The following is a 25,823-nucleotide window of genomic DNA, read 5'->3' on the forward strand; positions in this document are numbered from 1 at the left end:
TAAGGCAGCTAACGCTATCTCTTAGTTGGCCTAATGCACTTCGGAGGAACAGACTCAGATTATTGGTCGACTCGTTCTGAGAAAAAAAAATATCCGTTGGGTTTGCTGGGAACTCTAAACATCGAAAAGGGGGCGAGCGACGACAACTTCAGGAATGCGCCCTTCCTCTAGGGGCGGTGTCGCGCATTTCAAGCCTTCGACCGTAGAAGAAGAAGAAAACCAGGAAGAAGAAGATCATCCGCCTGCCATCCCCGACGCGCTCGTCCGCTGTTTTTGCTCCCTGAAGGTCCAACAAGGTGAGTCCGACCGGGCGCGATTGTTCCTGCTCGAGTGGCCTCTTGCAAACATTTCACACGTCGGCAAAGTGACTGCGGATGAACAATTTGCTGGATTTGCGCCTCTTGTCACTTTTTGCTGCCTGCTTGCTGATGGTTAGCTGCCCGTCGTGCTCGCCGGCGAGATCGACTTGCTCTTTTCATTTTTAAATCAAATAAAAAATAGTCAAGTTGACTCGAGTATAAAGTCGAATCTCCGTCTCTAAATGGCCCTCAGTAATTACCGTAATGTCGCAATTAATTGCAATTCAAATGTTTTTTTTTTTAATGCTTATTTGTTAACGGAAGTGTTCGTGGTGACCTTTTCGACGGCGGCGACGTGTGATGATTATTTGTCGTGATGTCATCGATTTTGATTCAACGTTAAAGTTCCTAGCAGGCCTGGTAGGTTGTTGAAGAAGAAAATAATTTTAAAAAGCAAGTGTTTTACTGTTCTACTTATTGGCCATAATTGTATTGTTCAATAACTTCTATTAATGGTGGTCACATAGTATTCAGCAATTTATTCCAGAATATTTATGTATAAACAGATGCAATGTTTCGTCTGTGAATGTTAAATAATGTTTGACTCTTTGTTAATCATTCAAATAAAGGGCCTAATGGGTTATTGATCTGTCTAGTCTGCTCACTAGCAGTTTGAAGGTATTGGTCAGTCTAACACATTTACGTGCAAGTTTCACTCATTGGTTGCTGTAGAAAACCTACCAACCGGTTCCAAGTTAGTGTTCGGTCTAAAGCACTCACTAACAGGTTTGATTTATTGGTGGGTCTGTTAGACTCCGCTTTGAGTTATTGGTCGGTCACTTAGTAACAGGTTCAAGTTATCAGTCGGGCGTAATACGCTCACTTGGGCTATCAGTTTCAAGTTGGTCTGTCGAATACACCCAACGAGCAGTTTTGAGTTATTGGTCGGCCTCATAAAATTACTAAGAGATTCAAGTGATTGGTTGGTCTAATACAAAAGATTAAAGTCATTGGTAGGTCTAGTAGCCTTATTTAGAATCTTTGGTTATGCTTTAAATGACACTAACAGGTTCCAAGTTATTGATTAGTCCACTAAGAAACTGTCATTATTGGTCATTTTAATACTCACTAAAAGGTTCAAGTCAAAGACTCATCAAATATGTAACAATTTTGAGTTATGGGTCAGTCTAATGCATTTGCAGACAGGTTTGTTGCCTGTTTATTGAAGTCATTGGGGGTTGTTGAGTTCTTGTTCGGTCTAACCGATTTTTTTCTTTCTTCTTCTTCTCTCTCCAGGTGATCGAGATGTCGCTGCCCAAGCCGGTGATGCGAGGCCTGCTGGCAAAGCGCCTGCGCTTTCATTTCCCCATCGCCTTCGGTTTTTCCCTCCTGGTGGCCGCCGCCTTCAAGGTGACACAAACACGCGCGTGCTGGCGGTTATTGGTCGGTCTAATACGATATAGCGACACGTTTGACTTGGCAGTTGCTCGCATTCAGTATTCCACGTGTTTGCTGGCCTGATGGAACACGTTTGAGTCTTTGGTCGGTCTAACACTAACCACTTCAAGTTATTGGTCCTTCTTATACTCTTGCAAACGAGTGTAAGTGATTGGTTGGTCTATTACATTATTAAGTTAGTGGTCAGTCTAATACGCTCACAGGTTTCACTTATTGGTTGGTCTGAAGTTATTTGCTAGGGATGTCACCATAATGGATTTTTCCCAAAGAAATATTTTCCCACAAATGAAGTTCTCGCCCAAATTGGTCTTTATGGTAAAAAATAAAAGGAGGTTGCACTGGTATGATAAGCCTTTCCAGTGGTGTGAGAGGAAACTGTTCGTGACTCGCTGTAACAAATGTTTCATATTTGCAATCTGTTCTATGGGGGTCACTCGATCTGTGTGTGCGTGTGTGTGTGTGTGTGTGTGTGTGTGTGTGTGTGTAGTACACAGTGTCGGATCCGCGCAAGAAAGCCTACGCCGACTTCTACAAGCAGTACGACCCGGTCAAGGAGTTCAACGCCATGCGAGAGGCGGGAATCTTCCATTCCGTGCAGCCCACCGGAAAGTAAAAGCTGCTCGGCCCTCCTGCCGCTCGCACCGCGCGCCACAAAAAGCAGTGCTGCTAACTCACTTAGTGGCAAATGTTTGCTTTTTCTCCTTGTAGTTGTTTTCTGCTCTGAAGATGTTTCTCTCCTCATTTTCATCAAATAAATGTATATTGAGTCAACACAAGCTTTTTTTTTGGGGGGGGGTGATTTTTTTTAATTATTACTGTGGAAGGAAGTCAGGTCATTTTATTTTATAAAAAGACTCGGCTTGCTTCACATATAAAGAAGTTATGCATGTGTAAAATACATTACAATTTACATTTTGCAGTTGACAAAAAAAAACTTCAAAAAGTTTTTTTTTTATCCGAGTAATGAAGAGTAGAACTGCCACACCAGGAAAAAAAACAAGTTCAGTATCGTGTTATAACGTGATAACTTATGATGCTAAATGAGAAAGAATTAAAACATGTACATACCAACCTACATTGCTTCATTTTGTTTTGCTCAATACAAAAATCACATTTTATATTCGCAAAGCGATTTTTAATTTTTTTTATTAATCCATGCTTTAAAGTATTGTTGATCGATATTAGTCGTTACTTTGACTCTTTTAAATTTGTAAACTTTTAAGAAACGTCAAAAGGTTTTGGAAATATATTTCGATTTGTTTAGTTGAAGTCTTGTAATTTTTTAAAAAAACTTCTAATTAAGATTACCGGATTAACATGTAATTTTAGTTTATGAATATATGAGATTGAAATGCAATGTCTGAGTGTTTGTAAATATTTTTGTTGTTGGTTATTATTTGTCGTTCTATTGGCAATATATGTAATAATTCACATTTTGTCAATAAGAAAAAACGCACATCACGATGCTTCTGACGTCATTAATTCGGCCCCTCCCCTAAATGAAGTCCGCTTTACGGAAATGCTCCCTGCATTACGCGTTACTCGTTTCAAAGCCTTGCATGTATCACGTTAGAACGTGATGTAGATTTTTTTTTTTTTACCAGCTGTTTTAGGTTGATACGCTTACGTACGCAATATTCTTAAAACAAATGTTGCGATTATCTAACGTGTTTTTAAACAGTAGTCCTCATCTTGTTGTCGTTTACACTAAGTTCATGAGGTTTTCCCTATCAAGTGACGCCCTCTGTCGGTAGTGTCCGTCGCTACATCTTACGCTGGGCCCACCCCTCTGTTGCTGCTGCTCTTCTTCGTTCTTCTCCGGTCTTCTTCGTTTCGTCTTCGTTCTTCTTCGCGCTTCCTCGTCGGCCTTCGTTCCTGTTCGTTCGTCGTCGTTCTTCCTGGTTCCCTCCCCCCACAACCGCTGCCAAAGTGTCTCCGCGGCTCTCTGCTCAACAAGTCCAAAGTTGTCCAGACGCGGGTTGAGGGATGGCCGCGTTGACGGGAAGCCCCCATCCGAGAGGGACGCCGGCGGCATCTCGCCTGAAGATGTAACGTGCCAGACGGCAGCGTATTTTTGGGGATTTCCGCCACCGGTCGGAAGCGAGTCGGCGGGCTAGCTGTTAGCCACCTAGCGTGCTAGCTGCTACGAGCTAGGCAACCGACAGCGCCGCTAGCCGTTTGCCGCCCAGCCTGCGGTAGCTGGCTGACACTTGGCCGGGTTCGGGTGTTCGAACGGCCGGCGCGGAGTCGGCCGGTAGCCGCTAGAGGGTAGCGTGGAGGGAGCATGGAGAACAGGGACAAGGTGCAGATGCGGAACCATCCTCGCAGGTAACTGGCGACGGCGTCAGGTGACCTCCTGACAGGGAGAACACTTGGAAGTATAGTTTTATGTCATCAAATGAATCGAATTTTTAAAGAGTTTAGAAGCCCGCGCCCCCCAAAACAAACGTATTTTGTCTGTCCACCAGTGCCGAACCACAATTGTGCAGTTTAGCGACTTAATACTGTGTCATTTTCTTCAGGGCCCTTCCGAAAAAAATGTGCCTGTTCTATACATCCCAATTATTTATTTCATATCGTCTGATCTGGATTATGATCACATCTTTTCAATATAGTTTTTAAACTGCCAGTTTTAAAGCATAAGCATCTGTTCTGGAAACTAGAGAGTACCTAAACATTTTGTTAATTTATGAAGTCGAAATTGAAAACAAAATGAAAGTGATGAACATAGATGAATACATGATATTGAACATGTAACGGATTCATGAAAACATTCAGTTCAAGTGTAGAAAATGGATTGGATATCTCGTTCTCTCGCGACTCTTTGAAATGGTCAACTTTGTTGTGTGCGTGGCAGGCAGCTGAAGAAACTGAGCGAGGACAGCCTGACCAAGCAGCCCGAGGAAGTGTTTGACGTCCTGGAGAAGTTAGGCGAAGGGTGAGGCCCGGCCGCCCGCCGTCCGTCGCTCGCTCGCTCTCTTCACTTCCTGTTTCACAACTTCCCGTCGGGTGCAGGTCGTACGGCTGCGTGTTCAAGGCTCACTATCGAGAGACGGGAGAGATCGTGGCCATCAAGCAGGTTCCCGTCGAGTCCGATCTGCAGGAGATCATCAAGGAGATCTCCATCATGCAGCAGTGCAACAGGTGCGTGCGTGTGTGCGTGTGTGCGCAAGATATCGGAAGAATATCCTCGTGGCTATGAAATGTGCGTATTGCAAACGTTTCGTACGCAATTGGATGCTTTTTTTTTTCGGATTTTGAGAAATCGAATGCAACCTTAAATGCGCATCGCCATCCAATAGGCCAGCAGTATCTACTGGCAACATTACTAACTTGAGCTTTTTTGTGTGTTGTTTGTTAACTGCATGCACAACAATCACTTATTTGATAAGAGTGTGCCAAAAAATCGATTCTCATTTAGTACGATTCCGAATGGATCAGAAATGTTCATTCTTTGCTCATCTGTGAATTGAAGCAGAATTCATTGTCAATCAAATCATTTTGAATCGAAAATCCATTCTGAATGGCCCCAAAATGGAATCGTACCGTTAGACGGTCAAAGATTCCCACCCCTATGATTTTATCTTGACAACTACACGCATGACAATCGTATGCATGAAGAACAATCATCTGGCTTTCACATAGCGAGCAATGATGGATGTTCACAACAAGCGTTTGTGTCCGTAAGCACGTGCAAGAACATTTCGCGTTTGCAACTCGCGTACACGTGCCAGGATTCTTCCCGTTGCTAGCAATCATTTGTGTTCAGTCCACATGTGGTGCGCTACTACGGCAGCTACTTCAAGAACAGCGACCTGTGGATTGTCATGGAATACTGCGGCGCCGGCTCCGTGTCCGACATCATACGCATACGCAGCAAGACGGTAAGATTCAAGCGCACGTCGTGTAGGATGAAATATTGATAGCCTTGTGAAGGAAATTGAGCAGAGCAGGCTGCGCCCTCTGCTGAGATATTGATGATGTCATTGATTCATGTCATTGACTCAAGTAGAGATGGACCAATATGGGCTTTTTTCAGGGCAGATACTGATGCCGATTATTAGTAGTCAAGGAGGCCGATAACCGATATTTGGAGCTGATATTCATTTTCAGTAAAAAAAAAAAAAGGGGGGGGGGTATATATTGGTGTCAATTTTTTTTGAAAATGCAAATGCCAATGTTGACTTTGTTGTAATGAAAACAATCTTTCTGACTTTTCAAAAAATACAAAATTAATATATATATATATATATAATTTTATCTTAGACAATAGGCATCCTTTTAAATATCTAGCAAAATGTTCAGGGAGCTCCCAAGGTTATTTAGTACGTCTAAAAAAAGGTAAATGCTAGGCATGTAATTACCATAGGTCTAGTTTTCTACAGTAAATATTTTTTTCCAAAATTTAAAAATACCTGAAATAGTCAAGGAGGCCGATAACCGATATTTGGAACCGATATTCATTTTCAGTAAAAATAAATAAATAAATAAAAAGCGCGGAGGGTATATTGGTGTCAATTTCACATTTCTTTGTTTTAATGTCGAACAAAAACCAAAAGGTTCAGAAGGTTCCCAGGGTGGGTCAGCAGCATCTCTTATAAAGTTAACTGAAAATGGAAAGAAATAGTTCCCTGAGAGTAAAATGGTTTGAGATTGACCTTTTATGGGTCATCTGATCTCAATATTGGTCAAAATGTCCAATATCGACAGCAATAATCAGCGGCGGTTGATTATCGGTCCATCCCGAGATTGAAGTCGATTCTTCTTCAGGCAACTCTTGAAACCTGTTTTGATGGCGATTCTTCTGACACCAGCCGGAGCTTGAAAGCGAAAGCGGACGTCTCGATGCATCCGATACCGTTTTGTTGACTTGAACTCCAGCGCGTTTGTTTTGCGCAGCTGAGCGAGGAGGAGATCGCCAGCATCCTCCGCTCGACGCTGAAGGGTCTGGAGTATCTTCACTTCATGCGCAAGATCCACCGCGACATCAAGGCGGGAAACATCCTGCTCAACACGGAGGGACAAGCCAAGCTGGCCGACTTTGGCGTCGCCGGTCAGCTGACGGTGGGTTCCGCCGCCTTCCCGGCCCTCGCTTGCGCGCCAGCTGACTTGCGCTGGCGCTTCCGCTTGCCGCCGGCAGGACACCATGGCCAAGAGGAACACGGTGATCGGGACGCCGTTCTGGATGGCGCCCGAGGTCATCCAGGAGATCGGCTACAACTGCGTGGCCGACATCTGGTCGCTGGGCATCACCGCCATCGAGATGGCCGAGGGGAAGCCGCCCTATGCCGACATCCACCCCATGAGGGTGAGGCCCAGCAAAACCGGCACATGTCTTGGACCCCACCGATTAATCGGACCATTTTTGCCCTTCAAACCTCGGCCGGAACAATCGGCCCATTAGTTTTCCTTTAAAACCTTATCCAAGTCAAGCAAAGTTTCTGACGCTGTGAAAGTACCCTGAATGCACCATTGTGCCTACGTAGCATTAGCAACTAGCACGTGTGTAGCGTATGTATGTTATTGTGTCGTCCCAAAGCGTCCTTGAAGCCAGTTGGACTTGACGCGACACCACAGGAATGACTTTGTATATTTCCATACAAAACATGCTTGGCTTTTAAAACATTGCTAGCCTAGCACTAATGCTAAGAGAAAATGCTAACGGGAAGTTAGCATCAACTTCACACACACACGAATGCTGTGGGAACACATCGCTGATCTGAATATGTGACGGGACTTTTGAGGCCGCCATTTTGCGCCTCTCAAATGTTTCTCGCCGTACGATCCGATACATTGACAGGATCCAAATTGGACAACGTTTGAGACGGTACTTAATAGAAACAGCATCATTTGTGATGTTTAAAGTTGCTTCAATTTCAATTCGGAATAATGTCCTGTTTTTGAATAAAAGGGTGAAGAAAAGAAAAAGTTTGCTTCAAAATAATCTGATTCAACGATTCTTTGAAAAAAAAGATTCTTAAAATAATGGTAACATTCCTACGGAAACACAACAAATTGATTTCCAATTGCGAGTCGAGGCAAATCGTTTGTTCAGCACTTGTTCAAATTGTTTTTGTTATGAATCCATTCCAAAAAGCTTCCCAGAAACCAAATTGCACCAAAATGAAAGCAATCATTTGCAAATGTAAGAGAAAATATATTTGATGGAGAATAACGACAATCGCTTTGCATTCGCAAATGGATTGAAAGAAAAGAAAAGTGCGTGAAAACGTGCGTGAAAACGTGCGTGAAAACGTGCGTGTCGTCTTGCAGGCCATCTTCATGATCCCCACCAACCCGCCGCCCACCTTCCGCAATCCCGACGCATGGTCGCCACCATTCCGGGACTTTGTGAGTCAATGTTTGGTGAAGAACCCGGAGACCAGGGCCACCGCCACGCAGCTGCTGCAGGTAGCCGTGAGCGCGCACACGCACGCACGCACGCACGCTGGGGCTGCACCCTTTCACTTGGAAAACTTTGATTTGTTTTCCCCCCCAGCACGCGTTCATCAAGGCGGCCAAGCCCAGCAGCGTCCTGAGAGCGCTGATCAGCGACGCCATGGACATCAAAGCCAAGCGGCAGGAGGCGGCGGCGCACGCGCAGCAGGATGACGACAACGACGATTCCGTACGTCGGCCACGTTTCCATTTCTTTGCCCGCCAACATGTTGTCGTGCTCGGCAGCTGCAGAACGTCACGCCGACGTGCGTTCTGCAGCGCAGCGTCACGCCAACGTGCGACTCCGCTTGGAAAATGTCGACTCCAAGCAGCAAAATGTTGCTTTTGATTGCGGCGTTGAATTCACATGAACACGCGTCACGACTTTGCATCCAGTTTGAATGTAAATTGTGCGTTAAAGGCAGGGACGTCCCAATTGCGTTTTGGTTGCACCCAAGTCCAACTCACCTGTTTTGAAGTATCGACAGCTGCCAAATCTTCTAATATCTCGGCAATGCGCTAGCAAGAAGGAAAAAAAAAAGTGTCTTCCTTCTCTTGATTTCTTCCAAATGTGAGTGAAATGGCGGCAGTTGAGTGTCGGCTGCGTTCCAGGAAGAGGACGAGGTGGATCAGGGGACCATGGTGAGGGCGGGGCCCGGCGACTCTGCGACCATGCGTGCCGTCGGCTCGCCGGGTGGCACGTCAGGCGGCGCCGGACGGCCTCGCCGCCGCCCCGACGACGACGACGAGGACCAGACGGGAACCTTGCGCTCGCAGCTGGGAACCATGATCATCAACTCGGACGATGGCGAGGAGGGCGGCACCATGAAAAGTAGGTCAACATCACAATCTTTTCACGTCTTACTCGGACGGTGTGCTTCTCACCATTTTGATTCTCGGTCTCATTTCAAGGCGCTTTGGCACTTTTGTACTCCCCCCAAAAAAAGTCGGATGAAGCAATGCGGTCATGTGTGGAACGTTCCGAGCACTGCTGAAAGGATGGATTGCTGCAGGGCAGGCCCGCGTTCAAGGCCACGTCATAGTGGCGCATGTTGGCGCCCTAGCGGCCAGCAGGGGGCGCTCTAACATCAGGTGGAAGCGCAGTCGTTGGCTGCTGGTGCAGAAACGCTTCCAGCAGCTTCCGTCAACAACGTTGAGCTCATTTGTTTGAAACTGAAACGGAATCCATCCATTTCCCAGACTGTCAGCCTAACCTATTCAAGAAACGGAAATAAAGATAGCGCAAGTCCGAGGCTCAAAGAAAGAAGCCACAGGAGTCACTTGATGTCTGTCAAGTACTCACGGTCCGTTCGTGTCCCGAATGATGTCCGCTTTCCATTCATTATTTGCGGCAGGATTCTTGAAGATAATACCGATAGTGACCACTGGGGGGCAACTGTTGTCACGTGCAACTTTTCCACCGGGTCTCTTCTAAGGGTTGGATCAGAACCCAGATTAGACTGGTCTGGCACTGATGAGCGGTCCTAACATGAGTCTGCTTGCTCAACAGGCTTTTACATCCCTGCAGAACGTATTTCCGGCGGCTTGTAAAAAACTAATTCAGAGAGAAGCTCAAAGAGTTTTTCCTTCTTCAACTGTCTCTGGTTGGTTGGAGGAAACACAGGGTTCATCCATCAAGGCACGCACACACATGTTTTAAAAGACCTGGGGGGGGTGACGGGTGTAATATGACAGGCTTAAAGATGGTAACGCAAAAGTTCCATCGTTTTGTCTCAAGTTGCTGACATCCCGACTGGACGTTTTTTTTTTTGTCAGCCGGTTCTGAACTGAGACCAGTTGGCGAGTCTTGGCTTTATCCAGCACGCGTCCGACAACCGGTAGCCGCTGGCCCTCGATGACGTTTCAATGGTTAGTTCATATTTAGCCTCTTTAGAGTTTACGAGTGACCGAATAAGCCTTTTAAGGAAATAGGACGTCTGCACATTTTTCTTGAATCTTGAAAGTGTGACATTTTCTGGCCTTGATATTTAGTTGAAGCGTCCTTTATGGAACCGTTTCTAACCTGATGCACAGCAAGACGTCATCAATGACGATTGACGGTTCGCTCGCTGTTGACGACGGCCAACGTGGCGGAATTCAAAGTCACCGGATCGAAACGCGATGTCAGCAAACTCCTCCAGGGCGCGTTCTACTTTCCGGCTCCTTGCGGTCCCGCTTGAAAAGGGAAGACGAGCTGCTCTCTACTGGCCATTAGTCAATAGGACTCGGGGTCGACTGCTCGCTCATTTGAGTTCAAGTGAGCCACGAAGATTGCGATTGATTGATTGATTGATTGATTGGATTGTTTTGGGTGCAAACGATTGCAAACTGCATTTTACAAGAGGAACGACTGATGATGTCATAGAAAAGGAGTTGCATGAAAATGTCCGACTTGTGTTGATGTTGAGAACGTCCAAGTGGAACGATTGCGCTTCCGTCCAAACGAGCCGCTTTGCAACATTTTGACGTCCATAGGATTGCAAAAGAGCAATTCCCAAATGGACTTTTTGGGTCGGGCCTGACAGGAAGCGGCGAGATGCGACGGAGGCGGGGTAACCCGATCGGCGCTATTTCGGGACTCGCGTTCGAAAGTTGTAACCCGAACCTTCATTTCATGGCAGCACTTTTATTATTGAGCAGCAGAAATGTTCTCACACTTTGACATCGTCTCGATGCAAATGCGATCACGTCCTGTGAACTCGAGTGTTTAAAAAAAGAAAAGAAGAAAAGAAAAGAAGAAAAGAAAAGAAAAGCTCACCTTTCACAGCCAAGCGTTGCAAAGTAACAATCGCCGTTCAACACCAAAACCCGATTGTGAGCACATGCATCCCATTCAAACCTCTTTTGGACACGAAATCCGATTGGAAGCGATGCAAGCTCAGCTGACATTTGATGGATTTTTGGGGATGTCCAAAATGGGAGACAGAAAAGGAACAGGACGGAACAGGATTCATTTGATTTGTTATTGTGGTCCAGGACTGAGACGGGTCAGCTTTGTTTTCTTTCTGCGGTGGTGGAAGTGAAAATGGGCTCCCGTCACGCCCTCTGTTGGCTTTTTCGAGGTTTCGCTTTTTGCCGATGCGACGCAAGACCCGAAAGCGCCGGCACTTCATAGTCTTTTCTTTTGCGTGTTTGTCAGGGACGGACGAGGCGTCCCCGCCCGCCAAGCCGTCCTTCTTGGAATACTTTGAGCAAAAGGAGAAGGAGGCCAGCAGTCAAAATGGAGGACGCGGCGGAGGAGAGGAGCGCAAAGTGCTGACGGACGCCAATCTGGAGCTGGTGAGTGCAGAGCCGCGTTTGGCACATTCGAGAGCTCAGCAAACCAAATCACATTTTCGTCATTTGCCCCGCGATGCCAACGGAGACATTTTTTTTATGAAGGAAATGAGATTTGATAGAAGCATCCTTTTTTTTTTTCATTTCCATCCTGGTTTGGTCAGAAACATTTGGCAGAAAAGTCGCCTGTTCAGGTGAGCGCTGGTTGCGTGGGTGCTAATGCTAAATGCTATCTGAGCAGCCAACGCGCTCGGCAAACGTCGACGCCGTCGGAAGACGATTCCGAGACGAAATTGACGGAAAGGATGCTATGATGTTTTCAGGTGAGTTTGTGGTCGGTGGAGGACCTGCGCGTGCGTCTGGCCGCTTTGGACCCGCAGATGGAGCAAGAAATGGAGGAGATCCACCAGCGCTACCAAGCCAAAAGGAAACCCATCCTGGACGCCATCGAGGCCAAGAAGAGGCGACAGCAGCACAACAACTTGTGAGGTGGGCGGGGCCAATTCTCATGAGGTAACATGAGCACAAAACGATCATTTGTGGCACCAAATCCAAATACAGAACGCAAAGATGACGACGGGCGCCGAGGTGCGCTTGATTTGTTGCCAGTACTTGAAGCACAATTTGCGTGGCGCTCGTCAAGCTGTTTTGTGGCCTTCCTGTCGCCGCAACGTCACCTTTTGGGGCCACAAATTTTGGATTCTCGTGGCACGTCGTCATACCTCAACTTTTGTACTCATCCAATCAAATGAGTCATTTTGGGATTTTCACCTTCGGGGGGGGGGTGTCTCATCTGCTCGCCAGCCAGCCATCTTGGGAAATGACAGCGGCGGTTCGCCCATGGCGGCCATGTTGCCTTCTGGAAGCCAATGTGGCTTGAATGCACCACTTTTTTTTTTCTTTTTTTGTGCTGCTGCCGTTGGGACTTTCGGAAGCTCCTCAGGGTGAAAAGGAAAATGGCGGCATCACTTCCTGTTACTGTCTTGCATTTGTTTACCGGCATTGTTTTAGGACTTTTTTCTTTCTTTTTTTTGGGGGGGGGGGGGGTTCACATGGTGAAAAAGGGAACTACTGTTAGTCACAAGCACTGGATGGAAACAAAAATGCTGCTTTTTTTGTTGTTGAGTTTTTCCCGGCAAGCTGTCGGAAACTGGAAGCAAAATGCAAACAATCAAGTTTGGATTTTCAGGGCAAGTTGAGTTTGGCGCCGTCTTGCGGCCAAAAGTTCCATTTTGGCTTTTGTGAAGTTTCAACTTGAATCCCCAAAACTTGGAAATTGGAAATGTGGACTTTGCCGACACAACGTCGTGGATTGATTTGCTGGTTGACGGATTCGTCGGCTTCTGGCTTGTTTGATGACTGTTGAATTGCTCGGTTCTCAGTTGGCTAATTGGTCCGTTCATTTGTCAGTCGATTGGTCGCTTGATCGTTGAACGGGACGGCTTGTCGGCGCGCTCGTCAATTGATTGCAACCAATCGACGACTCCCAAAGTAAGTCATCGACTAACCGATGACTGAAGATTTCAATCCGATCGATCGATCGTCCTTTTGAATGCCGGCTGAAAACGTCCCCGTTTTCTTTTCATCCAAATCGTCTGACTGCGAACGTGCGACAAACGTCACGCAAGCGACTCAACATTCCACTTTTTGTTTTGTTTGTCTGATGTTTTGTCAACAAATGTGGGCATCGAGTGCTTTTTATGATCATTTCATTGGATTGTTTTGCTGCCTAAAAGTCCATGTTTGCTGTATTTAAATTGTCAACAAAATAAAGACAACAAAAGTCTTTTTGGTGATTTTTATTGCCGCCGCCAGGAAATCCCTTCAGCATCCGACCCTGAATTGACAAGACAAAAAAGGAACAAACGCAATCTGTGCTCGAAGTTATTCAAACTCTGAATTTGCAAAATTGTCAACATTTTTCAAGTTTGCGGATTTAAAAAAAAAAGTGCTTTTCCAAATTCAAACAATTCAGATGCCACAAAAAGTGACTTTTTCTAACGTCATTTTTGTTCACAGGGAATAATAAAATATTGAATATTTGGGGTATTAAAAAAAATCTGCCTTTATATGGCTTTAATGACACAATACCAAAAGCATGACTTTTTAAGATGTGTAATTTGTTTATTTCACACCAAATTTTTTTTGTCAAATTTTTGATTTTTTTTTTTGATGAAAAGAAATGCTCAAAAACATTAAACTTTTTTTTTTTTGTTCATTAATTTTATACTAAATATTTCATAGGTTTCAATTTTTCATTGAACAAGAAAATGTATTTATTTTTAATCTTCCGAATTTTCTTTTTGTACATTTGCGATCCCCACCAGGTATTGGAGGTGTTCAAATCCCGATTATGGAATCTTACCAAGATTAGATTATTATTATTATTATCGATCCAAATGGTTGCCGGGCCGACGACGTATACGTGACTGCGTACCGCACAAGGTCGTGGGAGGCGGCCATGTCCACGTTGAGCACGGCCCTCGGACCGCTACGGACGGACGCCTCCAGCGCCTTCTGCCGCCGGTAGAAGTGTGAGAACTTGTTGAAGATGAGCGTGATGGGCAGCGCCACCACCAGGGTGCCGGCCAGAATGCAGCCGCCGGCCGCCAGCCTGCCGGCCGTGGTGACGGGCACCAGGTCGCCGTAGCCCACCGTGGTCATGCTCACCGTCCCCCACCACCAGCACGCCGGGATGGTGTCCAGGCCCGTGTCCTGAGCGCACACAGCGGGCGGGACGCTAAGTCACAGGCACGCCGCCGCCGCCGCCGCCGCCGCGTGATTCGTCCCAAATGAAAATGAAAATATTTCTTGAATCAAATAGTTGCAACCACTAAATATTTTTCCGCCTTCCCCATTTTCACACTCCAAAATGCCCATTTTTTCCCGTTGCCTCCTTCAACATTTTTGGACTGATTTTGAAACTTTGCATTCCAAAATCTTGTTAATCGTTGCAGAAATTCACACGGCAAAACAGAAAAACAGCTTTTTGAATTGCTTCATGAAACGAGTCCAAAATGAAATCCTCCTAACGCATGCTTGTGATTTCATGCCCGGCCCGGCCCGGCCCGGCCCGTTACTGACCTGCTGGTACTCTGCGGTGTAGGCCATCCCGGAGAAGACGGACACGCCCACGGCCAAGTAGAGCATCAGGATGCCCACCTCGCGGTAACTGTGCTGCAACACACACACGCACGCCGGACCACGTTTGGTTTTGGACGGCTCTCGCCGCTCTTTGGCAAGCACGCCAATTCAAAGCTCCAAAATGTAAATTTGAAAAAAAAAAAAAGCATTTTGCTTGCATGTTATTGACGCTTATTTGACCCGTTTTGCATCTCCATTTTTTTGTTTGAAAAGACCAATTTTGAGTGTCAAACGCCGCCGCCAATCGTTTGTTTCCGTGCCAAGAAGGCTTGAGCGTCACGGTTGCGCGTGCGTGCCGTCACCCTGAGCGTGGCCCCCAGTGAGCGCAGGCCGGTGGAGTGGCGAGCCAGCTTCAGAACTCGGAAGATCCGCATCAGCCGCAAAACCTGAAGGACGAAACAAAAAAAGCATCAACGGGAGCGCCGGCCGGTCAGTCGGCCGACCGGTCGACGGCGGCACCTGGAGCACGCGACCCAGGTCTCCCAGCTCCGACTGGGCGCCCAGCGTCCATTCGCACACTAGTGTCACGTAGACGGGAAGAACGGACGCCACGTCGATCACGTTGAGAGGGTGGCGCAAAAACTGCTTCCTGTTTGGAGCCAGCAGGAAGCGCATCACCACCTGAGCGACACACGGTCAAAAATACCACAAGTGCTTCATGAAGCTTATTTGTCCATTCAACGTTTTTCTAAACACGTTTAAAAATTTGGCACTTTTGGTAAAAATGAACCTTGACCCACGTGCGTGCGCATGCACGCACCTCCAAGGTGAACCAGCAGGTGCTGAGGACTTCCACCGCGTCGACGGCGGGCCCCTCCGTCAAGTTGCCGTCCCGGTCCAACGTCTGCAATGACGGTCAGAGCGGACGGCGGCGGTCAGCGTGACCTGGCTGACGCACGGCGAGCGGGCGGCGGGCGTGCGGCCCACCTGATATTCGGGAAGGCTCTTGACGCACATGGCGGCCAGCGAGGCCAGCAACACGGCCACCGAGGCGGCGCTGAACAATTTGCTGGGAAGCGAGTAGCCCGGATTCTCCAGCGTCAGCCACAGACGCCGGCGCACGCCGCCGCAGCGCGCCTCGGCCAGGTGCTGCAGCTCCCTGACACAACGCCACCAAAACACGATGGGCAAATGAGGACGATGAAGTCGGGAGAACAATCGAGGATGAAACGTGTCGCGAGGAAGGCGCGCTTCTCACGTGTGCAGTCGGCGCATGTCGTCACGCTCGCCGGCGTCGCTGCCGTCCCAGCTGGCCCGCCGGCGGCTTCCCAGCTTGCGCTCGTGATAAGCCGAGCTGCAGCACGAGTCCAGGAAGACGTCGTCGATGCCCCAGTACGCCATCTCCTGACTGACCCTCACAAACGGCAACCATTTTTAACTTCTGTCAGGTTCAGATGTAGACATTTATCAAATAAAGAGAGAAGAAGCATCTGGTTCCAAATTTATTGCTCATGAGGAAGAGAAAACTGCAGCCTTAGTTTGATCGGTACAGAGTCTCTCTTGGTTCATCATTCAAATAGTCCCCTTATATACCAATCGGGGCATCTGATTACATGACAGAAAGAGAAAAACAACTCCTATCTCACTTCACACTCTCTAATGCGGCATGCAAGTCCAGGGGCCCTGGCGTTGACGTGCGTCTCGTCTTCTTATCAGTTGTCCTCACTCGGCAGCTGAGTCGTCCACTTGCAACTTCACCAAATACAATAACACTCCTTTGCAATACATAGCAATCATAAACAGAAATTACTACACTATTAAGTTGACTTGTGTTTCCCAAGAGGCAATTTACTTCAACACGGCAAATGTATAATAATCCTCCAAAATAATTCCTACAACTTCTCACGTCGGAAACGCAACGGGAGGGAAAGGCGCGCTCAATGACGGGAACCGACATCCGTTGATCTGGTGCGCGCGGGCAGGAAAGCAATCGTCAAGCTAGCCGTAGCGATGCCAGGCATGACGCGAGTTGGCCGACTTTCAAATCAAATCTTCCCAAGTAGGACGACACGATATCGGAAAAAACATGCCATATCGATATTATTGCAATATTTCACCAAATGACATTTTTTCATGCGGCAAAATAAGCAAACTCAATATATTCTTACTTCAGTCATTGTAATGACCTCTCGATAATGTTCAACTATTGGATGGCGGTGCACATTTTAGAATTCAAAAACTCAATTCCATATGAAACTTATTGCATGTCTTTGCAAATATGCATTTAATTGCATGTGCCAATATCATCGCCATATCGATTTATTATTTATTTATTTTTTTTCAATATAATGTGTTTACTTGAAGGTGAAATCAAGGCAAGCCATTTCTTGTGCCTCGTTTAGTCCAAGCACGCTATTCTGATTCCGATTGCGCTTGGAAGCCATTTTCATTTTCAGTCGCCAGCAAGTGCAAAATGGCCGCCGTCACCTGAGATGGATCAAAACGGCTGCAGTCCTCTTGCACGTACGCAAGCAATATTCATCCGAATGCCGCAACTAGTTATTGCCAAGACCATTTTCCACTTGCCTTCCCCTTTAGCAGAATTATCCTCGGAAATAATAAGAATGAAAGCGGTACGGTGACATCACGTAAGAAGGCAAAGGTGATGAGCTAGCGGCTAGCGTTAGCACGGCGGCTCACCTGAAGGAGAAGACGCACAGCTCGTCCATGATGTGAAGTTTTCCCGTCTGGTAGAAGTGCAGCAGGTACGGGAAGAGGCCCGGGTTCCTGTCAAAGTAGAATTCCTTCTGCTGCACGTCGTAGTCGTCGCACACCTGCCACTCGAAAGGACGCACATCATCATCATCATCATCATCATCATCATCATCATCATCATCATCATCCAGTTTTCCTGGCTTATATGAAAATATGCATTCATTGCACCGGAGGAAAAACATGAAATCCTGGATGGACTCAAGTTGTCAGTAAGTAGTAAAAAAAGTACTTTAGCTTGGACTCAATTTTCAACTTTATGCTGACTGATTTCTTATTTCAAGTGCTCCTGAATTCATATCATTTTCCATTTTTTGGAATGTTGGAATAAGCGCGTTTGGTGTTTCAAAATTGAAACTTGTCATCATTTCAACATCAATGGGTTTCAAAGACCAAACAATTTACTTTGAATGTGAAAAGTCTTTTTTTCAACGACACGAAATGAATGCCGTGTCACCGTTTTCAGTGCAGTCCGTCAAAAATATTTCATGACAGCCAATCGACTCTTCTCGTCTATTGACACGCTAATGACTTTCAAGACTCAGAAAGGAACAAAGAACATTCTGGCTCTTCTAGGACGTACTTGTGTGAGGAGGTCAAGCCGCAAATGAAAAATGGGACTTGTTGCTGCCCCCTAGAGGCCAACATTGGAACTAAACTCGATTATTTGTCCGCTCTCCATTCAGTTCGGCGCTTGTCAAGTGGCAAGAAAACAAAAGTGAGTTTGTGAGTTTGTGAGTTTGTGAGTTTGTGAGTTTGTGAGTTTGTGAGTTTGTGAGTTTGTGGCGACTGACCGTCAGGATGTCCTCTTCCGAGCGGCACTGCAGCAACTTTGCCAGCCTGGTGTCGGGAAACTTCTGGAGGGTGCCGCGGCGGACGCTGCGTCTCAGCCCGCCTACGTTGACGCGCAGCAGAACCTCGCCCGCATCCGACCGCGCACGCGCCCGCGCACGCGCACGACGCTCCGTCACCATCATCACGCTTACCTGCTGCTACTGCAAAAACAAAAAAGTCAATACCGTAACTGGCAGTGTCACATGACAATCGTATTCGTTGACCGTCAGACGTCACGTGTCCTTATTGGTGGTTGGGCCGCTGATTTTCAAGGTCACTTTTCTCCGGGAAAAAAAAAGTTGTTTTAAACTTTTATTGAAACAATCGAAACACATTACGTTTTGAAATATTCCTTTTCAGAATTTTCTAACATCTGTTCATTTAAAAGACAATAAGTAGAATCAGATCAAAATTTCTCCAGAGTTTTAATCGTGACGTCATCAACTTTCGGAGCAAGTTTGAATGGCGTTAAGAAGAAAAAGAAGACGAGCTCGCTCACCTTTTGCCACCGATTTGGTCCTGCGGCATCCTTGGACGTCGCGCGCAGCTGCCCACTTGCTCAACCGCGACTCAGTATGATGATGCTGTTAATGACGTCAACAAGCAATGAGCTGTCAATCCAATCAGAGTGCGTGCGACTGCTGCGGTTCTTCTGCACTCGCTCGACTCACTTGTGAGTCTTCGACTGTTTCCGGCACTTTCCGGAATGTAGCCGACTCTGCACGTGACCGACGGGCGCTTGAGGTCGTTAAATTCTTCTTATTTTGTATATTATTAGTAGTAGTAGTAGTAGCCTATATTGTAGTATTGTTATTGTCACTGTTTGTCAACTGCTCCTGAAAAGACTTTGGGATAAGAACGATATGAACATTGCAATGTGGTCGTTCAATTAGAAGACGTTCATCACCATTTAATGGTGCGGCCGACGCGCATGCAATGCTATTGTTTGTGTGACCACAGCGCCATCTTGCGGCCATCGTGTGGTTCTGCACTTACGATGGAGGCAAGAAACTGGTCACAAACCTCACCAGACATTTAAGTGGGGGTCAAATGTTTTATTAAAAAAATAATAATAAATTACAATTTGAAACTGAAAATGTATGTGTTGATCGTGAATTTCGCAAAATATAAAACTGTATTCAAAAGAAAAACAGGTGCGTGAAAGTATCACACGTCTCAATCGGAAAAACAAAATGTGAATCTGAAAAGATAAAGCCTGCAACTGAAAAAAATAAAACCTCAAATGTCAAAATAGACATGGACGTGAAAAAAATGTACTCAAATGAATGACCAAAGTGAAATTCAATTTGACCCAAAAATATGTTTGACACGCTTCTTTTTTTTTATATTTTGTGAAATTCAAGATCAACACATCAATTTTCAGTGGGTTCAAAACTTTTGAACCTCATTTAACTGGAAAGAGCCAATCGTTGAAGAGCTGGCGTGACATTAGACAAACTTTTTTTCAACAATCTTTATTGAATCATAGATCATTGATTGAACAATCATAGATCATTGATTGAACAAGATTCATGTTTCCATTTTGTTTATTTCAAATGAACAAAATGGAAACATTCATGTACAACATGGGAAAAAAATGACAAGGACACGACAAAAGTCAAGAATAAGAAATCGTATCAATGTGAAAGTGTGCAAATGTTGGTGTTTGATTGCCATACTTGCAATTATGAATAGAACATTCTCTAAGTGTTAATACATTAACATAAGTAAGAAAAATAAGGCATATTCATTAACATACGTTCTAAAACAAAACAATATTTTGCCATTTCAATGAAAAGAAGGTCTTTGTAAAGCGAGCTGATGGTCTGAAATGTGTGCAGATCCACAAACTGTCAACTGGTGCAAATTCCACTAAAAGACCACCTCGTGCCTCTTTTCAACGTGGTCATGTCATATTTAAAAAAAAAAAAAATCAGGTCCGTTCTAAACGACAAAACATGTGACGTCATTTTTTTGTGGCCGCTTCCTTTTGGTGAAGCTCCTCCAAAATAAAAACACACGTGGTCGTTTACAATTACACGGACGCTCTTCAAGTAGTTCAATCTTACTTCATGAGTCTGCCTGACACATCGTCGAGCTAAAGTAGTCGTCAAGTACAAAAAGCTTGTGGAAATTGGTACTCTTTTACAGTGAGCAAACACCTCTCTCTCTTTTTTATTATTATTTTTTTTTACAGTGTTAGGCTTTAGTTTGGACATCCCTGGCTGACACACACGCACAGATTGAGAGCAGAACTTTGTTAAACCATCCTCGGTCAACGCACACACACACGCACACGCAGACACACACAGTTTTAAGAGGAAGAAGAAGTGGTTGCCTTTTGAAAAGAAAGTCATGTGCCGCTTTCAAGAAACTTTGGTCATGTGAAAGCACACAAGACAAGAGGAAATAATGTCAACGTCATGTTTGAAAAACAAAAGGGAAAGTTTGGAGTGGAAAGTGACGTCACTTTCGGAATTTCCATCCCGCAGGAAGTTGGCTGCTCTTCCCCCAAAATAAAAGCCCGTGGCATTTTTCCTCGTCATAATGAAGCGAGAAATAATTGCACAACAACTTTTCCTGGAATGCCCCAAAGGCAACTACGAGTGCTCGATGCGTGTGTGGACAAGTGTGCGTGCGTGTGTGTACTTGGGTATGTCTCTTTTGTGTTTGTATTCGTACGTGTCATTGTGAATGTTTTGTAAATCTTTATGTGTGTGCTTTAGGAATGTGAATGTGTAAATTTGATGTCGGAAGCTAAATAATTGCTCGAACACGGGGCCAGGTGGTCAACAATATTATAATCAACAATAAGTATGACACGCATTTTATTTCCGGACCCATTTATGATCATAAATTCATATGACGTCGTTAATGCTGCCTTACACTTCGTGCATATAATGTTAAAATTTGTGTAGTAAAGAGTCAACTCAATTTGGGAATGAAAAATGTGTCCAAAAGAAAGTTTTATTGTGTAGTCGGCCGCTGAGGAGGCGTGGCCAAGCTGTTGCCGTGACAGATTTACTGGAAAGGTTGGTGCTGACGTCAGAAGCTTGCCGGCCGCTCATTGGCGGGGAGCCGCGAGGGCACAAGTTATAGTATATAAGTGGACAAAAGTTGGCAGCGGGCAACAACAACAACAAATTGAACTCTGAGACGTCGATCCGAGCAAGTTTGTTCTCGTCGTGTAGCTGAGCTTGTTGAAAGTGGCAAAATGTCACCTTTGGGGACCCCGGCGAACCTTTTGGCTTTCAGCCTCCTGCTGATTTTCTCCACTTGGTGCTCGCGCGTCGCATCGGAATCGGTAAGGAAAGAAAGGAAAAAAAAGAAAATGTCGCTGGTGCGATCTCCCCGTCGTCGCTTTTCGCCTGCGAACTTGCCAAACTTTTTGCCTAGCTTGCGGCTAGCGTGCTAGCCGACTCGCGAGCTTCCGGCGAGCCACGCCGGAAGCTCGCGAGTCGGCTAACTCCGAAAAACAAGCGGCCGACTTCACTTTGTTTGTTGCCTGCTCTTATTGAGAAAGCCCCCCCCCCCCCCACCTACCCGGCTTGGTTTGCGTTTGTGGGAGGGAGCAAGAATTTGGTGTTTGTGAGGACTTGTTTGATTTGTGAAATCTTTGAAAGTGGTCACAAAAAGTTTGCCGTACTCTGATGGCCAATGGGTGTGCGAGGTGGTACCTGTACTCAAAGACCCCCTTCAGTTAGCCAGTTAGCTTAGCACCGGCGCATTCTTTGCTGGTCGGTCCTTCCTGGTGTTTTCCTCCTTTTGTGCTCGCTCCTCTGCCTTGTTCCGTTCCCTGTGGAATGTGACCTCGGCTGACCTTCAGCGGCCCTCTGGGGGATTTTGCACACTTGGAAGAGTCTCAATGGACCGTACAGACCCTGTCAATGGACATGGAACCCGTTCTCACACACACACACACAAAAAAAGAAGCGGGATGCCGACAACACCTTTTGGGTCCCACTTTCCGGGCCCTCTTTGAGTGACTGCTCAAGTTTTCCCGGCTCGTTCCCGAATGGAACCAGAATGACGGTGCTCTGTCGGATCAGCAGACCCGTAGAGGAAACTCTTATCTGTTGCCTCACCCTAAACTCAACCAAACAGCCAACCTGTTCTTACCGCGCGTGCACGGAAGATCTTGCAAGGTGTGCCGTTTGGCAGAGACACCGCCAAGCGGAATTCCGTGTTCCCGCCATTTTGTGCCTCTTCACTCCGAAGTGGGGCGAATGTTGAGTTTGCCTCAGTGCTCGTATGATGAGGATGATGATGATGATGATGATGATGATGGTGGTGGTGGTGGTGGTGGTGGTGGTGAGCCTCTTTGTGAAAATGGATGCAGTTGCGACACGTGATTTTGTGTGGAAAAGAAACCAAAATGTCGGTCTGCTGTTACTGAGACGGCAAAATGAACGGAAATGCGAAAACTGTCTTCTGGATTGCGGTTGGGCAATTTTTGTCTTTTGGCCGAAGGTAACGGCGACGTGCGCGTGTGCCAGCAGGTGAGGGAGACGGAGACGTGGATGCCCCTGGGGGCCGCGCCGACCCCCCGGCACGAGCGCCAGGAGTCGTCGGGAGACTTCGGCTTCACGGACGGCGACGAGGAAGACGAGGACGAGCGAGACGACGAGGACGACGACTACTACGAATCCGATGACTGGTACGACGACGATGAAGACTACGGAGACGAGACGTCGGGGTCGGGCGACACGGCGGGTTCGTCCACATTCCGGCAGCCGCGCTAACCACTTGAAGCGCAATCTCAAGGTTGTTTTGTCCGCAGAGCTCGACCGCTCGTCTCCCGGACGTGATTGGCCGCCGCCCACTAAGGTAAGCTGATGGAGCGTCCGTTGTGATGTTTGCTGATGAGCGGCCGAAAATGCAAAAACATGCCGTCATGAAAGTTAAAACGTGGACGAGCTGCATCAGACGCATCCAAATGTCACGTAGACATTTGCAATTATTTTCTGTTGTGCCCCCCAGGAAGAGGAAACTACCCCCCCCCCCAACAAAAATAAATAAATCCACTATAAAATTGCAGGAGCTCGTACTCTTTTTGCTCTCGCTTGACAATGCCACCTACTGTAGTGGAGGTGTAATTGCGCTTTATTCTAGTATGGTAAAGTATGGTGCGATACCTGAGAAGGGCAGACGTAGACAGCACCTTGAGCTCTTTTTTGGGGGCAACATGGCCTAATGTTGGAGTGGTTGTCTCGCAACCCAGATGTTGTGGGTTCGATCCCCTGCCATTGGACCACATCGACTTGAGCAAGACACTGTTGCTCCTGATGCTGATGATGTCATCAGTAGTCGACCGTAAAGCCCTTCGAGGTGCAAAAGCGCTAGAGAAGTCAAGTAGCATTTCCTACTGTACGTGGGTGCAGCCGCCATATTGGATGTGGCCACTTTGTCACACGGTTGATGAAGTGGAAACTGCTCCCAGATGGCTTGTCTTTGCCACATCGAGTACGACTCTGCCGATGCCGAGACCCGGCGGGCTTCGCTCGTCGGCGCTTGGGACCGGGACTTGTTTGTCATCTTGAGCGTTAGTTCCCAAAAAGCAGCCATGCCAGAGTCAAAATGTTTGAGCGGTGATTTGTTGGGAAAAGGCGGCCCACGTCGGTCTCGGCCGACGTTGGCGCGACCGCTGAAGACTTTGTCCCTCCTCATGCCGGTCGTCTTGTTTGTTTGTCAGCATCCCGAGGCGGACAACAGGATTCCGGAATGGGCCGGCCCGTCTGTCCCCGCCGTCGGCCGCGGGCAGGAGCCGGACGCCGCGCCCGAAGACAACGAGATCCCGCCGGTGCGGGACGGCCCACGCTCGACCGACCGGCTCCCGTCCAACGTGCTGATGTCTCACGCCGCCGACACCGACGGCGTCTTGGCCAGGACGGACGTCCTCGCAGGTGAGGCCGTGTCCGTCCGCCGCCGCTTTTCCACGCGCCGCCGTTCTCAAACGCGTCAAGTCACCCGTCACCCAAAAGTTGCTCGTTTTCTGACATTTTCTAAGTCACAAAGTGAGCACAAGTGGGGACGCAGTAGCTTCAATTTCCACAACGTTTGTGCCTGCAAGTGTTTTCGTAGAAAATGTCGTCTATTAAATCGTCTGAAATTGACCAATGTGACAGATTTGGACTTGTTCAATATGCGTATCGTGAATTTCAAGCGAAAGTGAAACGATTTATCCTCAAGATGTAAACAACGTACATAATAGCAATTGCGCAATATCCAAACGTCAAAATCCGTTATTTTGACAATATTGTGGGGGGTTTGGCCACGACAAACAAAAAGCGCATTTTATTTAAAAAACAACAAAGTTCATTAAAAAAAAAAAACACACACACAATGTTGTGTTTTTTGTACATCATTTTCTTTTCTTGTCGTGTGCTCAAAAGTCTGTTTTTGGACGCCGGTGACAAATAGTCGCTGTTGTGACAACAGCTGCCGTCCGTCCGTCTGTCTGTGAGCTGCATGTAAACGTCTGCTCTATACGATGCCGATCGTACTCGTTGGGGGATGTCAAGACCTCTTTGATGGCACGGTCGACATCTGGATTGATTCCAAAAGGGTTGAAATGGATTTGATGTCGTTTTTTGGCGTGCAGCGCTAATCTGCGGCGGCGGCGTGTGCCTGACGCTGGCGGTTGTGCTGGTGGTGATGCTGCTTCACCGCATGAAGAAGAAGGACGAAGGAAGCTACGAGCTGGTCAAGAAGCCCATCTACACCAAGACCGCCACCGCTGAGATCTACGCCTAGCCCACCACACACACACACACACACACACACCTCTCCCTAATTTATTCACTACACACAAGCTAAGCTAACGTTAGCGCCATGACGCTCATCTGAATATAGGTCTTATTTTTTTATCGCCGATGTGGCCTTTGATGACATAATGATATCGTTTCTTCCTTTCAAATATTCCAGTTGCTTTTTTTTGTTTATTCCTATCAAGCGGTTGGCTTGACATGTGGCACCTTTTTTAGAAAAACGGACTTTTAACTTTGTATACACACTACAGTGCATTTGCGTGTGTGAATGAAACACACTTCCGCTAATGCTACAAGATAGCATGCGCACGCCGAAGGCTAGCTAGTTAATTGGCTGCTTGGTCAACTGGAGCATGAGAAGCGGCGCGTGCGGGCGCAGCTGCTGTTTAGCCTCACGTAGAAAAAAAAATGGAAGCTACTGAATGAGAGTGACTCAAGATGGTGAATGTTTAGCCCCGCCCCTTGCTGTCAGTGATTGGACAAAAAGAAGTGCGGCGTGGGGTGAAGATGCGAGTTAGCTGCTAGTTAGCTTAGCATTGCAAAAAGTGGAAGCTGCTAAGTGAACATTTAGCCCCGCCCTTTCCTCTGTTCAATTGCGCTTGGACTAAGTGATGAGGTACTTTTTTTTCCTGTTTATCCGTCAGCTCGTATTTTGTTGTAGATTTATTTGTGAACTAGCAGAATGCGCGTGTGGGACGTCGACCAAAAATTTCAACCAAACGACTTTGTAGTTTGCGCAGTAGTTTGGAAAATGCGGCTTTGGCTGTGACCTCCCATGACTGGCATGCGTTTGCTCGCTAGCAGGCTGCTCAAGGTCATTGGTATGTTGTCTGTCTGTGGAAATAAAATGGATGCACAAAAATAACTCACTAGGTCTCTTTTCTTGGACGATAGG

General features: G+C 46.7%; 4 protein-coding genes across 14 annotated transcripts; 3 read left to right on the top strand and 1 right to left on the bottom strand.

The window, feature by feature from the left end:
* Window positions 1-137: 137 nt before the first annotated feature.
* Window positions 138-2,533, top strand: cox6c (cytochrome c oxidase subunit 6C). Its single transcript, XM_077577996.1, has 3 exons — window positions 138-296; window positions 1,596-1,709; window positions 2,245-2,533. Exons 2-3 carry the CDS (start codon window positions 1,605-1,607, stop codon window positions 2,368-2,370), a joined length of 231 nt encoding a protein of 76 aa, XP_077434122.1. The 5' UTR covers window positions 138-296; window positions 1,596-1,604; the 3' UTR covers window positions 2,371-2,533.
* A 776-nt stretch (window positions 2,534-3,309) lies between these two features.
* LOC144059106 (serine/threonine-protein kinase 4-like) lies at window positions 3,310-13,257 on the top strand. The gene is made up of 11 exons (XM_077577964.1): window positions 3,310-4,085; window positions 4,615-4,695; window positions 4,773-4,901; window positions 5,527-5,641; window positions 6,657-6,821; window positions 6,898-7,065; window positions 8,031-8,168; window positions 8,257-8,385; window positions 8,808-9,027; window positions 11,335-11,474; window positions 11,795-13,257. Exons 1-11 carry the CDS (start codon window positions 4,042-4,044, stop codon window positions 11,957-11,959), a joined length of 1,494 nt encoding a protein of 497 aa, XP_077434090.1. The 5' UTR covers window positions 3,310-4,041; the 3' UTR covers window positions 11,960-13,257.
* Window positions 13,186-21,853, bottom strand: LOC144059107 (delayed-rectifier potassium channel regulatory subunit KCNS1-like). Of its 10 annotated transcripts, none has more exons than XM_077577966.1 (11): window positions 21,839-21,853; window positions 18,661-18,745; window positions 18,122-18,322; window positions 17,256-17,389; window positions 15,814-15,969; window positions 15,543-15,714; window positions 15,346-15,459; window positions 15,075-15,236; window positions 14,918-15,001; window positions 14,556-14,648; window positions 13,255-14,186 (listed from the first exon to the last, which is right to left on the bottom strand). In XM_077577966.1, the coding sequence occupies exons 3-11, from the start codon at window positions 18,302-18,304 to the stop codon at window positions 13,842-13,844; spliced, it is 1,443 nt and encodes a 480-aa protein (XP_077434092.1). In that variant the 5' UTR covers window positions 18,305-18,322; window positions 18,661-18,745; window positions 21,839-21,853; the 3' UTR covers window positions 13,255-13,841. The 10 variants fall into 10 exon arrangements, 9 of the variants coding, with proteins under 9 accessions (XP_077434099.1, XP_077434092.1, XP_077434097.1 ...); XM_077577971.1 differs by lacking the exon at window positions 21,839-21,853 and having other exon boundaries at window positions 13,255-13,308; window positions 13,909-14,186; window positions 18,661-18,785; XM_077577973.1 differs by lacking the exon at window positions 21,839-21,853 and having other exon boundaries at window positions 13,186-13,308; window positions 18,661-18,787.
* sdc4 (syndecan 4) lies at window positions 21,228-25,793 on the top strand. 2 transcript variants are annotated; one of them, XM_077577992.1, is made up of 5 exons: window positions 21,228-21,465; window positions 22,661-22,874; window positions 22,942-22,988; window positions 23,854-24,064; window positions 24,763-25,793. In XM_077577992.1, exons 1-5 carry the CDS (start codon window positions 21,376-21,378, stop codon window positions 24,912-24,914), a joined length of 714 nt encoding a protein of 237 aa, XP_077434118.1. In that variant the 5' UTR covers window positions 21,228-21,375; the 3' UTR covers window positions 24,915-25,793. The 2 variants fall into 2 exon arrangements, with proteins under 2 accessions (XP_077434118.1, XP_077434117.1); XM_077577991.1 differs by having other exon boundaries at window positions 21,232-21,465; window positions 22,658-22,874.
* Window positions 25,794-25,823: the final 30 nt, after the last annotated feature.

The sequence above is a fragment of the Vanacampus margaritifer genome, chromosome 10, assembly GCF_051991255.1.
Source record: "Vanacampus margaritifer isolate UIUO_Vmar chromosome 10, RoL_Vmar_1.0, whole genome shotgun sequence".
Classification (NCBI taxonomy): Eukaryota; Metazoa; Chordata; class Actinopteri; order Syngnathiformes; family Syngnathidae; genus Vanacampus; species Vanacampus margaritifer.

Excerpts from the sequence above, each read along its gene's own strand:
- cox6c (XM_077577996.1), top strand. The coding sequence starts at position 1,605 with ATGTCGCTGCCCAAGCCGGTGATGCGAGGCCTGCTGGCAAAGCGCCTG. Across the intron at positions 1,710-2,244 it reads TGGTGGCCGCCGCCTTCAAG|TACACAGTGTCGGATCCGCG; the intron begins GTGACACAAACA and ends GTGTGTGTGTAG.
- LOC144059106 (XM_077577964.1), top strand. The coding sequence starts at position 4,042 with ATGGAGAACAGGGACAAGGTGCAGATGCGGAACCATCCTCGCAG. Across the intron at positions 7,066-8,030 it reads CCGACATCCACCCCATGAGG|GCCATCTTCATGATCCCCAC; the intron begins GTGAGGCCCAGC and ends GTCGTCTTGCAG. Across the intron at positions 8,386-8,807 it reads ATGACGACAACGACGATTCC|GAAGAGGACGAGGTGGATCA; the intron begins GTACGTCGGCCA and ends GCTGCGTTCCAG.
- LOC144059107 (XM_077577966.1), bottom strand. The coding sequence starts at position 18,304 with ATGATGGTGACGGAGCGTCGTGCGCGTGCGCGGGCGCGTGCGCGGTCG. Across the intron at positions 15,715-15,813 it reads GACATGCGCCGACTGCACAC|GGAGCTGCAGCACCTGGCCG; the intron begins GTGAGAAGCGCG and ends GCGTTGTGTCAG. Across the intron at positions 14,649-14,917 it reads CACTGGGGGCCACGCTCAGG|CACAGTTACCGCGAGGTGGG; the intron begins GTGACGGCACGC and ends TGTGTGTTGCAG.
- sdc4 (XM_077577991.1), top strand. The coding sequence starts at position 21,376 with ATGTCACCTTTGGGGACCCCGGCGAACCTTTTGGCTTTCAGCCTCCTG. Across the intron at positions 21,466-22,657 it reads CGCGCGTCGCATCGGAATCG|CAGGTGAGGGAGACGGAGAC; the intron begins GTAAGGAAAGAA and ends CGCGTGTGCCAG. Across the intron at positions 22,875-22,941 it reads GGGGTCGGGCGACACGGCGG|AGCTCGACCGCTCGTCTCCC; the intron begins GTTCGTCCACAT and ends TTTTGTCCGCAG.